This window comes from Schistocerca americana, chromosome 7 (genome assembly GCF_021461395.2).
Source record: "Schistocerca americana isolate TAMUIC-IGC-003095 chromosome 7, iqSchAmer2.1, whole genome shotgun sequence".
Classification (NCBI taxonomy): domain Eukaryota; kingdom Metazoa; phylum Arthropoda; class Insecta; order Orthoptera; family Acrididae; genus Schistocerca; species Schistocerca americana.
The window spans coordinates 318,467,340-318,480,032 of record NC_060125.1 but is presented as its reverse complement, the minus strand read 5'-3'; the positions used below and the strand labels follow the sequence as shown (position 1 = coordinate 318,480,032).

Here is a 12,693-nt window from a genome sequence, read left to right as displayed (position 1 = left end):
ATCCGGGGAAACAGCATTCCGGCACACAAGCGCGATAGAAGCTGAGAAAATTTGACAGGAAACCGTTCGAGTTCTGTTACGTGTCAAGCCACCGAAACACAACCTTAGCCGAGAGAAAAGGGCAGCTATCAAGGAACTCAAAAGCAGCGACGAAATTGTGATATTAACAGCAGACAAAGGCAATGCTACTGTCATCTTAGACTCCTTGCAGTACGAGGACAGGATGAAATAATTATTAAATGATCGCATGTACAAAGAACTACGGGCGGACTCTACGGCAAAGATAATTCGAAAGACGCAGGCTGCGATTAAGGACTCGAGAACTGACGCTGACACAGCCAAGGGTCTTGTTCCCAGAGGACCAGTCTCTCCTAGAATTTACGGTGTTCCAACGATACATAAGCAAAGTTACCCTTTGAGGCCAATAGTGAATGGGATCAGTTCAAAAAATGGCTCTGAGCGCTATGGGACTCAACTGCTGTGGTCATCAGTCCCCTAGAATGTAGAACTACTTAAACCTAGCTAACCTAAGGACATCACACACATCCATGCCCGAGGCAGGATTCCAACCTGCGACCGTAGCAGTCGCACGGGGATCAGTTCGCCTACTTACAATTTGGCGAAGTATCTAGCATGCAAATTAAAACGTCTAGTTGGAAAGACGAACTTTTTAATGTGTAGATCTCGATGCACTTTTGTAGAACGCCTAAAGGGAGAAACAATTTTATCTACGGAAATCATGGTCAGCTTTGTTGTGAAGTCACTATTTACGAACGTGCCAGTTGATGAAACCATCCGCTTCCTCCAGGAGCATGTCCCGCCAGAGAAATGCCACCTGGTAGGGTTCTGCCTGACTTCAACGTACTTCAAATGGCAAGGAAAATGCTACGAGCAGAGAGACGGCTTAGCAATTGGGTCTCCACTATCTCCGCTGGCAGCCGACATTTTCATGGAAGCCTTTGAAGCAACGGCCTTTGGTTCAGCTCCTTTACGCCCACGTTGCTGGTTCAGATGCGTGGACGACATGTTCGCTATATGGCCTCATGGTGAAACCGAGCTACACACGTTTCACGAATATTCGAACAATATGCACGGGAAGATACAGTTCACGCTCGAAGTAGAAAAGAATGGTGCAATTCCATTTCTACACGTCGAAGTATACAGGATAACGGAGGGCACACTGGGGTACAGAGTATATCGCAAGCCTACACATACAGACAAGTATCTGCACGCCCAATCCTACCACCACCTAGCACAGAAGAACTCTGTCATCCGTTCATTGGCAATCCGTGCGCAGCGCCTAAATGATGCTCAAAACATCACACCTGAGCTTAAAAGGCTACGCACAACGTTTCTAGCCAATGGCTACAGCTATAAGTCGATCCACACAGCTTCGTCGACGAACACAAGTAAGAAAGATAAGCAAGTAATAGACGAACTGAAGCCAACAGCGCGCTGCAGGCGTTTACAAGGTGAAATGCGAATGTGGAGAGGCATACATCGGCGAGACTGGTAGGCCAATAGCAACGCGCATTCTAGAACACGAGCGCTACATTCGTCTAGGGCAACACAACAAATCCGCAGTGGCAGAACATCAGCAAGACTGCGGAAAAGACATAAAATTCAGCAAGCCCTGTGAGTTGGCCAAGCAGCCAGTTATGACGAAACGCAAAATCATAGAGGCCATCGAAATACTTAAACACCCTAATAACATGAACAGGGAGGATGGACTCAAGCTTGCCCCATCTTGGCTGCCAGTAACCAGAGCCTGAAAGACCGCACTGTCAACACTAAGCACGAGCACTATGGGCGAATAACTGCCGCCGTGCGGCCGACGTCCAGCAATTGGTAAACAGCAACCAACTTCTCATTCGACGGCGACCACCAATCATGGCACATAACACAAGAGCCAATAGACAACAGAGGTTACGTTCTCCCTCCACCGCCATAACCTACGAAAAATAAAGTGCCCTCTCCTTCTTCTACATGTGACCAATGAAACTAACTACCTTATTAAAATTATGACGTAATGGCATGCGCAGTGAAGAGTAACAACAAAACATAAAGGACACTGCATAGCTAGAACGCACCAATCGACCCAGAAGAAGGCCGCTGCAACCGTGGACGAAACGTTGATTTTTCTTCAGCAGCAGTAGTTTTTTACATTATGACACAGTACCATACCCAGAAAACTTGTATGTCGACTGACTCTGGCCGCGGAAGCTTACGCAATTATCTTCTCGTCTATCTCTCCCCCCCCCCCCCCCGCCTCATTATGCCTGTCCTCCACCCTCTCCAACTCCTCCAGCCGCAACTATCTGTCAGTCTTCTCCTTCCCTGTCTCTGTCCATCTCCCGCTACCCCCTATCCCCCTCTCTCTGTCCATCTGCTTGTACCCCTTCTGTCGGTCCATATTCTCGCTCCACCCTTCTGTTTGTTCATCCTTTCTCCTCTGTCCATCTCCTCTCTTCATCCTATCCTCTTCGCCTCTCTTTTCATACATTCCCGCCACCCCTCTCTCTGCCCAGTCCTTGTTCCCCTCTTCCTATCCATCTCTTTCTCCCCCTCACGTTTTTCAGCTCCACTTCCTTCCTCTCTGTGTCCGTTTACTACTGTTAACTTTCTCTGACCAACTCCTCCCCCATCTGTCTGGTCATGCACTCTTCTTCCCTTGATCTTTGGCCCGTTTCCTCCTCGCACCCCATCTTTCAATCATCTCCTCAACCTCTCTCTTTCTATCACCTTCTCCTGCCTCTACCTGCCCATCTCTTCCACCTACCCTATCTGTGTCCATGTTCTCCTGTTTCCTTTCTCTACCATATCCTCCTCTCCTCTCTTTCTGTCCATTTTACCCTCCTCTCTCTCTGTGTAGCTCCTCCCCCATATCTTTGTCCATCTCCTCTTTCTCATTCTCTGTCTGTCCATCACTTTTCCCCCTCTTATTTCTTCATATTTTCACCCCCTACTCACACACACACACACCTACACACCAATAGGAGGCTGATGGTTTTAACCCCCACGGTATTTTTATTCAGATTGTAACTAACATGTGTACCAAATTTTATTGAAATTGTTCCAGATGTTTAGGATAAGCTTAATACCTGTGGCTTTACACACATACGCAAATCTGAACTACGTTTCACACATATTTAACATATTTCACACGTATATGTACTCATATTTTTCGCGTATCACAAGTGAATTTTTCCCTGCACTTTCATTTTCACACATCTCAATGTTTATGACGTCATATTTCCTGAACTATATGTCCCGCAATGGCAGAAGTTTGCAGTTATTTCCAGTGTTATATGTAGCTACTGTCTGCATAATGTGTTGTGTATAGAGCTCTTTGTAAAGAAGCGATAAATTAACACATCGTCGATAGTGCAGCAGTTTTTCACGCATCTCAGATTTTATGAATTCTTATCTCTTGTGTGTCTTATCTATGTGTCGTACAGTGATTTAACTGTGTAAAATTTAATGGCGTATGTGTATGCCACTTGAGCAATGCGTTGCGAGAAATGTTTGTAGTAAAGAAGCAAAAAATTAAAAGTCGCATATGATGCCTTCAGCTTTTCGCGCATCTCAGTAATCGATGTCCTATCTCCTGGATTACACGTCATAAGATAGGCCCATATTTAAGTAAGCACATTGGGCTATGTGTGTGAATACTTTCTGAGAAAGTATTTGCCAATAGAGTTTGTTGTAAAACATCTTGCATGACGTGGAAGTTTTTCGTGCATCTCGATATTTGACATCACATCTCCTGGACTATGTCTCGTACAATGATATATTTTTGGAGATACATTCAGCGTTATATCGATGGTATGCAACGAAAGCCTCGTATCTCCATCTGTCTGCGAATACTTCTTGATTCCAGTAACTAGTAAAATTTTTGAAATTTGTGGGAAGATTCCATGGGACCAAACTGCTGAGGTCTTCGGTCCCTAGACTTATACACTACTTAATCTAACTTAAAGTAACTTAAGCTAAGGAGAACACAAACAGCCATGCGCAAGGGAGGACTCGAACATCCGACAGGGGGAGCCGCACCCAGTAACCAGTAAATCCATTGTCAAAGAGAGATTTCAAAGTACAATGATTTCTGTAATCTGTCAATAACTAGACTCCCACTATGTAGCTATACATGCAGCATCATATTCACCATAATTTTATATATTTTTTAAGAAATCGTTTTTTCTTCATCTGTAAAATTTAACAAAATACAGTTACGAGGCTTTTATTGCCTACCATCGATATGTGGATACAATGTGGGAAATGTGTTGATAACAGAGTTAGTGGCAAGGAAGTAATAGATTTCAAGATCAAGCATGATGTGGCAGTTTTATTGCATAAACAGCAAAGATTTCTAGTCGATAAACGATTTTCCTTCCATAATTTTTTGGTGGTTGTCAGTCGGAAAAAGTGTCGTTAAGTTTCGAAATAATGTGTACAGTTTGTTGCAAATCACTAAGTGATCTCAAATGCTGCATCGATAAAGTATGGATGTTCTTACGTTGTACACAGCAAATATTTTTTACCCCCAAACATTGTACACATAATTTCAAATATTTACGATACTTTTTCTCGTTGACGACTCTCACTAAATGATGAAAGTAAAAAGTTTGTCGCTTACTTCATTTTTGCTGCTGAAGCAGTAAAACTGCCAAATGAAGCATGATGTTTTAATTTACTACGTTTTTAGTATCAATTGTACTCATGACACATTTTGCAATCAGATTTCACTTATACAACTGGGTGTACTTGGGAAATTGTACCATTGTACAGCACACAATCCAGAAGATATGAGGGAACGAGGAGATTGACAGATTAGGAGGAGGAGGAGATGGACTGGATGAGGGGGTGGCGGAGATGGTGTATGGGAGGTGGAGAAGAAGGACAGACAAAGGGTGTGGTGGAAATGGATAAAGACAGGGGGAAGCAGGATATGAAGACTGGAATAAATACGTACCCGGGGAACGCCGGATACTCAGTAACTAAATAAAATGATTAAACTACTTTTTCACTTACTTCAGATAGCTATCTTCCGAGTACTGGAGGGGCCAATTACTTCGTGTCCCATACAAGAAAATGACATATTGTAAGCAAAACATCACTAACTGTTATTTACTGCACTGTAGCTCATTGCACGTGACCTATAGTTTACTATTTTATTGTTTACTACATGAGAAACGCTTCATGTGAAACGCACCTTATATCTGGCTCTCGGAGATACCGTAGTTCACGCAATGTTCTATTCGCACCATCTGCGATATAGGGCGTAAGAGACAATTGTGAAACATATAGCCCTGCAACATTACTCAGAAACGTTTATTGGCGCTCCAAGATTAACCCTCACCACTGTTATGCTATTAAATAAATCTAAATAAAGGTCGACTGCCTCGCTTTGACCAGTATGGCAGGGATAAAAATTGTCACAAATCCTACATGAGTAATTAAAGCACAGTATGCAGCAGAAATGGGCCCTCAGAAGTCTAGAAGGTCGAAAACAATGATGCCAGTGTAAATGATAAAGAGAGTAATATGATCTATAATGCAGGCCGTCTTTCACTGATATAAAAAATACATATATTACGTAAGTTTTAGTCAATTCGAAAACTGTTTCTGAAAATTTACATTTGGAGTAGTATTATCCCTAAAGTTCGACAGCCACTTGGAACAGATTATTCAAGTGCTCAGGGAGTCGCAATATAAATATATTGAGTATATTAACTAAAATAAAAATCATATTGTCAAGTGTAACTAGAATTACTTTGGAAAAATAGAAAAATTTTACAAAATTTTAACCAAATTGTTCATAAATGGTATTTATCAAGCAACAGGCTGAAACGATTTTAGTTCAGTCCATTGCTACAATGGTTTCTGAAAGTAGCGAAGCCAAGTAACCAAATTTAAGTAGGTCGACAAAGTACATTCCAACTACTCTTAAAATGGACCGGCGCATTATCTCCTGGATGGACACATTTGAACCCGTTGCCAGATAAACTGGCTCTGTTATTCACAACAGAGAACAGGACGAGGCCAGAAGTGATACTCTACGCATAAAGTGTACTATTTATTACGGCTACGACTGTAATCCTTTTCTCTCCGTAAGCATATGATATTGCTTTGGTCGGTTGTTGGACACGATACTACAGAGCATAAATGGTTGCGTGTGTGTTGTAGGACGGACTGCGCCGGCGCATGGACAAGCTGAAGAGCAGCATCGAGGAGGCGAACCTGGCGGTGGACAAGGAGCGAGAGAAGAACGTCAGCTTGCTGCACCTCATCTTCCCTCCACACATCGCGCGCCGCCTCTGGCTGGGTGAGCGTTCTGCATTAGCTCTCTGTACCAGCTTTGCACACACGTGACCAACAGCGGGGACAATATTCCCTCTGATCTCTTGCGTACAGCGGCCACACGTGGTGTGGAAGTGTGCTGTTGCGTACTCTTGTCTGACTGATAGCAGAAATAACCAAAAAAATATCATGAACTCACATATACCTGGCAATACCAAAGTGCAGTTTGGCAACGTTGTGTGAAGCTATTAGATAAAATAAAGATATGGTGCATAAAATTTTTTTCCTATAGTCACGTGACTTGAGCGTAACTCATAGGTGAGTACATTGAAAAGAGTGTGATATATATATATATATATATATATATATATATATATATATATATATATATAATCAAAATTTATACTTAAAGGACATATTAATCTAGCACATTTCAGCAACAGTGACGCTTTACGCAATTGTATATAAAATATGAATAATATAATGACAATAACTGTTTGTGGTGTATTTTCGTTCTTGTTTACATGTATTAAAAAACTGCGCAAAATTACCGAAAATATGTGAGGTTTAAGTAACTGCCTTAGCTTTAATGAAGAAGAATTGAAATGCATCGAAGACTTACTGTAAGGTAGAAAGGGGGACGGGGAAAGCCATGAGTCTACCTACAAAACAAATATTTCTTATTGTAAGGTAAACAGGAAGAGGGAGAATAAAATGAGCCTACTTACGAAATAACCTTACATGCGTTAAATGTAAATGTAGTGTTACTAGGGCCTCCCGTCGGGTAGACCGTTCGCCGGGTGCAAGTCTTACGATTTGACGCCACTTCGGCGAATTACGATCGTTAATTTTGTAAGTTACAGCATGAATGATCCGTCGATCATTAACATAATGACAGAAGTAGGACACAGTGTGCCTTCAGTATGTTTGTAACATTTGTTCTTAGCTTATTATTTAACGTGTCTTTCATCCTGAAACATACTACCTCACCACAGTTATCGCTATTTCGCAAGTAGAGTCCTTTTCTGCCCTCCTCCCCTCCCCCCTCTCCACACACACACACACACACACACCCACACACCCGCCCTCCCACCCACCCACACACACACACACACACACACACACACACACACACACAAACGCACATTTTAACTACGAGTAAGAGTCTTACATGCATTTCTCTTGTTCATTAAAACGAAGGCAATATGTTAAAGTCTCAGATGTGTTCAGTAATTTTACACTGGCATTTTGTTTCTTTAAGTATGTAAGTAAAAAATGAAATATACTATGCACAGTTGCATTCACTATGTTAACTACATGTGTTTTTTTCTTCTATTGTATAACGCAACATTCATGCGAAAATTTATTTCACTTACGTAGTTATGGTTGTTTCTAACTAGCGCCCTTTTTTCCTTTTTTGAACTTGGAATAAGAATCTTCAGTATTGATACATTTATTCATTAAAATGAAAGCAAATTCAATAAAGTTTCACATATGTCCGGTAATTTTGCACTGACTTCTTAATTTAAAAAAATACGAGTACTATTGTGTAGCGCATCGTTCATGCTCGAAGTCTGAAATATTATTAATTTCCTTTATCGAATTATATACTGATAGATTGTTTTACACTGTTTTAATATATTCAGCTATGACTTACGCACATGTCACGTGACTGCACGACAAATTTTTTTCCCACTTCACATCTTTGTCTTTTATGTTAGTTTCAACAACATTGACAAACTGCACTTTGTCAAATCATTGTACTGTTGTTGTCTTTTTGTTGCAACATAGGTCTGAAGATTGTCTGCACCGCAGATGGAAACCGACTGTCGTTGATAATAAGTTGCGATCCAGACAGCGTTTGCTTATTTATGTCTACTGCTACTGCCTTCTCCAGGAATATTAGCAGTGTGACGCAGCGCATCTCCAATAACTTAACAACACCCTACATTTTAGGCCGGTCATAATAAATATATTCTAGCAATTCCAGATAAACAAGAATGATACCATTAATTATAACCTAACAGTCCCTTTCGACCCTCAGCAGAACTATTCTCTTTGCACATGTCTGACCTCTCCAGCCAGGGGCCGAAACGCTGTCTTCGATGTGTATGCTTCTGCTTGGCTCACAATGTGAATCTGTTACACCAACAAGATCCGTTCAAGAATTCGAAATTCTATATTTCGTGTCAGGCCTCATCGTCCGACATTGATACCTCTCCTCGGTACAGCGCTCCGAGAAGAATGGGCTGCCATTCCCCAAGAAACCTTCCAGCAACTGATTGAACGTATTCCTGAGAGAGTGGAAGGTGTCATCAAGGCTAAGTGTGGGACGAAACCACATTGAATTCCAGCATTACCGATGGAGGGCGCCATGAACTTGTAAATCATTTTCAGCCGCGAGTCCGATGACTTTTGATCGCATAGTGTATGTTAATTAATATACAGGATGTTCAAGGATTTTGTATCAACCGTGTAGGGGCGATAAATCACATCATGGGTCACATATTTTGTTGGATTGAAAATATTCACTTTCTCTTCCCAGCAATGCCAGACTTGTTTTATATCAATTACACCTCTGGGGCGCAGTAGGTATAGCCACTCTGCTTACTGCATGTGCTATGTCATCTGCTCTGTATGAAGCGGGGTTCAGTTCCGCGTTGTGGCCCTAGTAGGGCCAATCGACCCCGACCCACCCCATTTCACGTTCCGCCAACGGCGTCAATGGACGCGATGTGGAGTGCCTTGTGTTCAGTTGAAGAGCAATTCGGGGATGGCGATTCATCTTTCAACACTATCGAGCACCCGTTCATAAAGCACAGCCTGTGGCGGAGTGGTTACACGACAATAACATCCCTGTAACGGACTGGCCTGCACAGAGTTATGACGTGAATCCTGTTTAACACCTTTGTGACGTTTCGAAACGCCGACTTCTTGCTAGGCCTCACCGACCGACATCGATACATCTTCTCAGTGCAGCGCTCTTTGAAGAATGGGTTGCCATTCCCCAAGGAAACTTCTAGCACCTGACTGAACGTATGCCTGCGAGATTGGAAGCTGTCATCAAGGCTAAGGGTGGGACGAAACCACATTGAATTCCAGCATTATCGATGGAGGACGCCACGAACTTATAAATCATTTTCAGCCAGGTGTCCAGATACTTTTGATCCCATAGTGTATGTTATTTAAATATACAGGATGATTCAAAGCCTTTGCATCAACCGTGTAGGGGCGATAAATCATCGTGGGTAACATTTTATTGGATAGAAAATGTTCACTGTCTCTTCCCAGCAATGCCGGGCTTGTTTTGTATCAGTTACGCCCCTGAGGTGCAATAGGTATAGCCACTTTGCTGGGTGCATAAGCTTTGAGTGTAGCCTAAAATCGAATCATCTGCTCTCTATGAAACGGGGTTGAGTTCCCCTAAAAGGGTCAATCGATCCCGAACCACCCCATTTCATGTTCCGCCAATGGCGTCAATGGACGCGATGTGGAGAGCCTTGTGTTCAGTACATCACTCACCCGATAACGTAAGAATGTAGATCCAGAAAAAATGAAAGTCCCTGATTCGTTCTTAAAATTAGTTTTTCCTGAGGAATACTCATTTTTTTAAAAAAATCTCCCTGTGGGTTTACTTGTGTAGGTAGTATGCAGCACACACTGATAGTAGACCCTGATGGTTCGGTGAAATCTCATCGTCCCGTGCAAGGGAAACACGACTCTCTATATGCATCTATATGAGCACTAATTCCTCTTACAGTCATTGTCCTTACTTGAAATGTACGTTAGCAGCTGCAGCAGTAGTCACTTCCAAGTGCCAGATTTCTAAATTTTCTCAATGGGTTCTTCGAAAGAATTGTCGCCTCCCCTCCATGAATTCCCATCTCCCTAATACTTGTGTGTTTTTGAACCTACAAGTACAAAATCCAGCAGCTCGCCTCAGAATTGCTTTGACGTCTTCCTGTAATCTAATCTGGAACAGACGCCAAGCCGTACTCAAGGATGGGTCACTCTAGGGCCCTCTATGCGGTCCCCTGTACAGATGAATCACACTTCTCTAAAATTCTCCCAATAAATCGAAGTCCACCATTCGCCTACCGTACTACAGTCCTTAGACTCTCGTTCCATTTCATATCGCTCTAAGTATTTAATCGGCGTGACTGTGTCAGGTAGCATCCTACTGCCCCTGTATTCGAGCATTTTAGGTTTGTTTTCCTACTTACCTGCGTACATATAGAGCTAGCTGCCATTTATCAAGCCATTTGCAAATATTGTCGGAGTCATTCTGTATGCTGCTAGAGTCACTTAAAGACGACTATTTCCCGTACACCACAGCATTCTCGACAAAGGGTAGTAGATTGCTGCTCACTCTGTCCGTCAAAACATTTAGGTGTACATATATAGAAAACAACTGCGGTCCCATCACACTTCCCTGGGGCATTCCTGGCGTTACCTTGTCTCTGATGAACATTTGCCAGTGTCACAACACATTGAGTTGTGCTACTTAAGACGTTTCCTGTTTCCGAACAGAAAATAAAATGACTAGTTGTGGTGAGAGGCACCCACATGCCTTGCTATACTGTGGCGTCAAGCAGTCAGGCCTGCGAGACGAGTGGTCTGCCAAGCGAGTCGGCTCATTCTTATTTATCGTGTAACATGAACTCTAGTACTCACAATTAAGCTACAACTGGTTCTCCTGTTTGAATATTACGCAACGGAAACGGAAACTTACATCTGACTATTAGTAATTTACACAAATCTGACGGTTCACTACACACTGGCAATACCACATTTTCTTTCTTGTTTAACGGCTTTGATCAACACGTGGCCATCGCACTGAATATGAATGGCGCACACATTATAAATCCTGGATATCATGACAACATACTATTCGAAGGAAATGGCCACCAATCTTTTTCTTTTCACTGTCTTATTTATTCCGATAAATTCTATAACCTAAACACACAAATTCTATAACCGACAGCAATAACACATGAGAAATTCCGCCCAGTGGGCATGGCTTTACGTTGATGATTCTCTATGTTATGGTCTCGTAATCATTTAACGCTACAGGGCACTTTCTGGATAGGATGGTGGATCTTTAGCTATATCTCACACTTCTACTCTCACACCCATCATCACGAAAATTTCCACCAGACCGAGTGGTACAAAAAGGAAAATGCATAACCCACTGCCTCTGAAACTATCTTCTTACTCTCCCATGCCAACCACACATACTTAAATTTCATGAAATACGTCACACTGGCAACATACAATACAAATAATAGTCACAACGTTATAATCACATCACTTTCAGCTGTCCCACTTTCCCAGTGGCACACGACACTTCCCCACTTCGTAACTTTTCTTTCCTAATATGAATTCTGGAGGATATATGCACGTCTTCCTGTGCAATGCAAGCCAAGTGGCGTTGCTGGAAAGACGGCTGACTCACCTTGCTTCTCTCTCAGAGTATTATAGTTTGAATCAAACGTCACACGGAAACATAACATGCAAAGTAATATTAAGAACATATTCGTCACACACAGGCGAGTGCTCAACTGATACCATGGACGAGTACTTCTCTTTATCCTTTTTTCTCATACACAGATTGAGACTCACACAGTACTCACCACGTGGAAGTGCTCGTCTCTATTTTCAAGTCCTGCACACGCCATTTCTTAAATATTTCCAAACTTATAGTACACACGCTAGTAATTCAGCTTAACTTAAGCACTTGGAAGTATTTCAACTTATTGCTACACGTGGTTTCATTGTGACCGTTGGTCACTTCCCAAGATTACTACGACCCCCTTAATATTACCTGCCTGACATTTAATTCTCCCCACAAAAGTTCCTGAAATAGAAAAATTATTATTCCAAACTACTCTTAAGTATTTCACATGCATACCATGTCTCCACTCTTTTGTCTTTACGGAGCACACCTAAGACAGGCCTTACCAACCCTAGATCCAGCGGCAGAGTGCTGAAACATGGCCGATCTCGCACCTCCGCCAGGGTGAGGGAGCACCATGCTACCGTATTGGCCAGCCACATTTCAGGCGCTCATAGCTCATGTAAATTTCATCTCTTTTGTTCCACGAAAGGTGACCAAAGGACCGTCTCAAAGATGATCATATATTGCACATTGACTATCTGTGGTTAGCAGACGACCATACATTCATTCATTTCGCAGATCTGACCAAATTGGATGTAGGGATTTATTTTGTGGGAGTGCACATGTGATCAATTAAATAAATAAATTGTCATTCTTTCCTACACTGGTATCCAGCTTCGGTGTTAAGTGAAATTGAGTTATTAGTACAAAAAATATGTTGTTCTGAGAAGAATAACGAAGAATGTTGTACCTATTTTCAATTTCGGGCGGTACTG

At 42.2% G+C, this 12,693-nt stretch overlaps 1 protein-coding gene across 1 annotated transcript in view; it reads left to right on the top strand.

The window, feature by feature from the left end:
- LOC124622908 (head-specific guanylate cyclase-like) overlaps window positions 1–12,693 on the top strand; it is a gene marked incomplete at its 5' end in the record, with an annotated part of 502,892 nt that overhangs the window by 458,677 nt on the left and 31,522 nt on the right. The window contains one exon of the mRNA XM_047148698.1: window positions 6,187–6,325. Within this exon, the coding sequence (XP_047004654.1) occupies window positions 6,187–6,325 (139 nt within the window). The remainder of the gene's footprint in view (window positions 1–6,186; window positions 6,326–12,693) is intronic.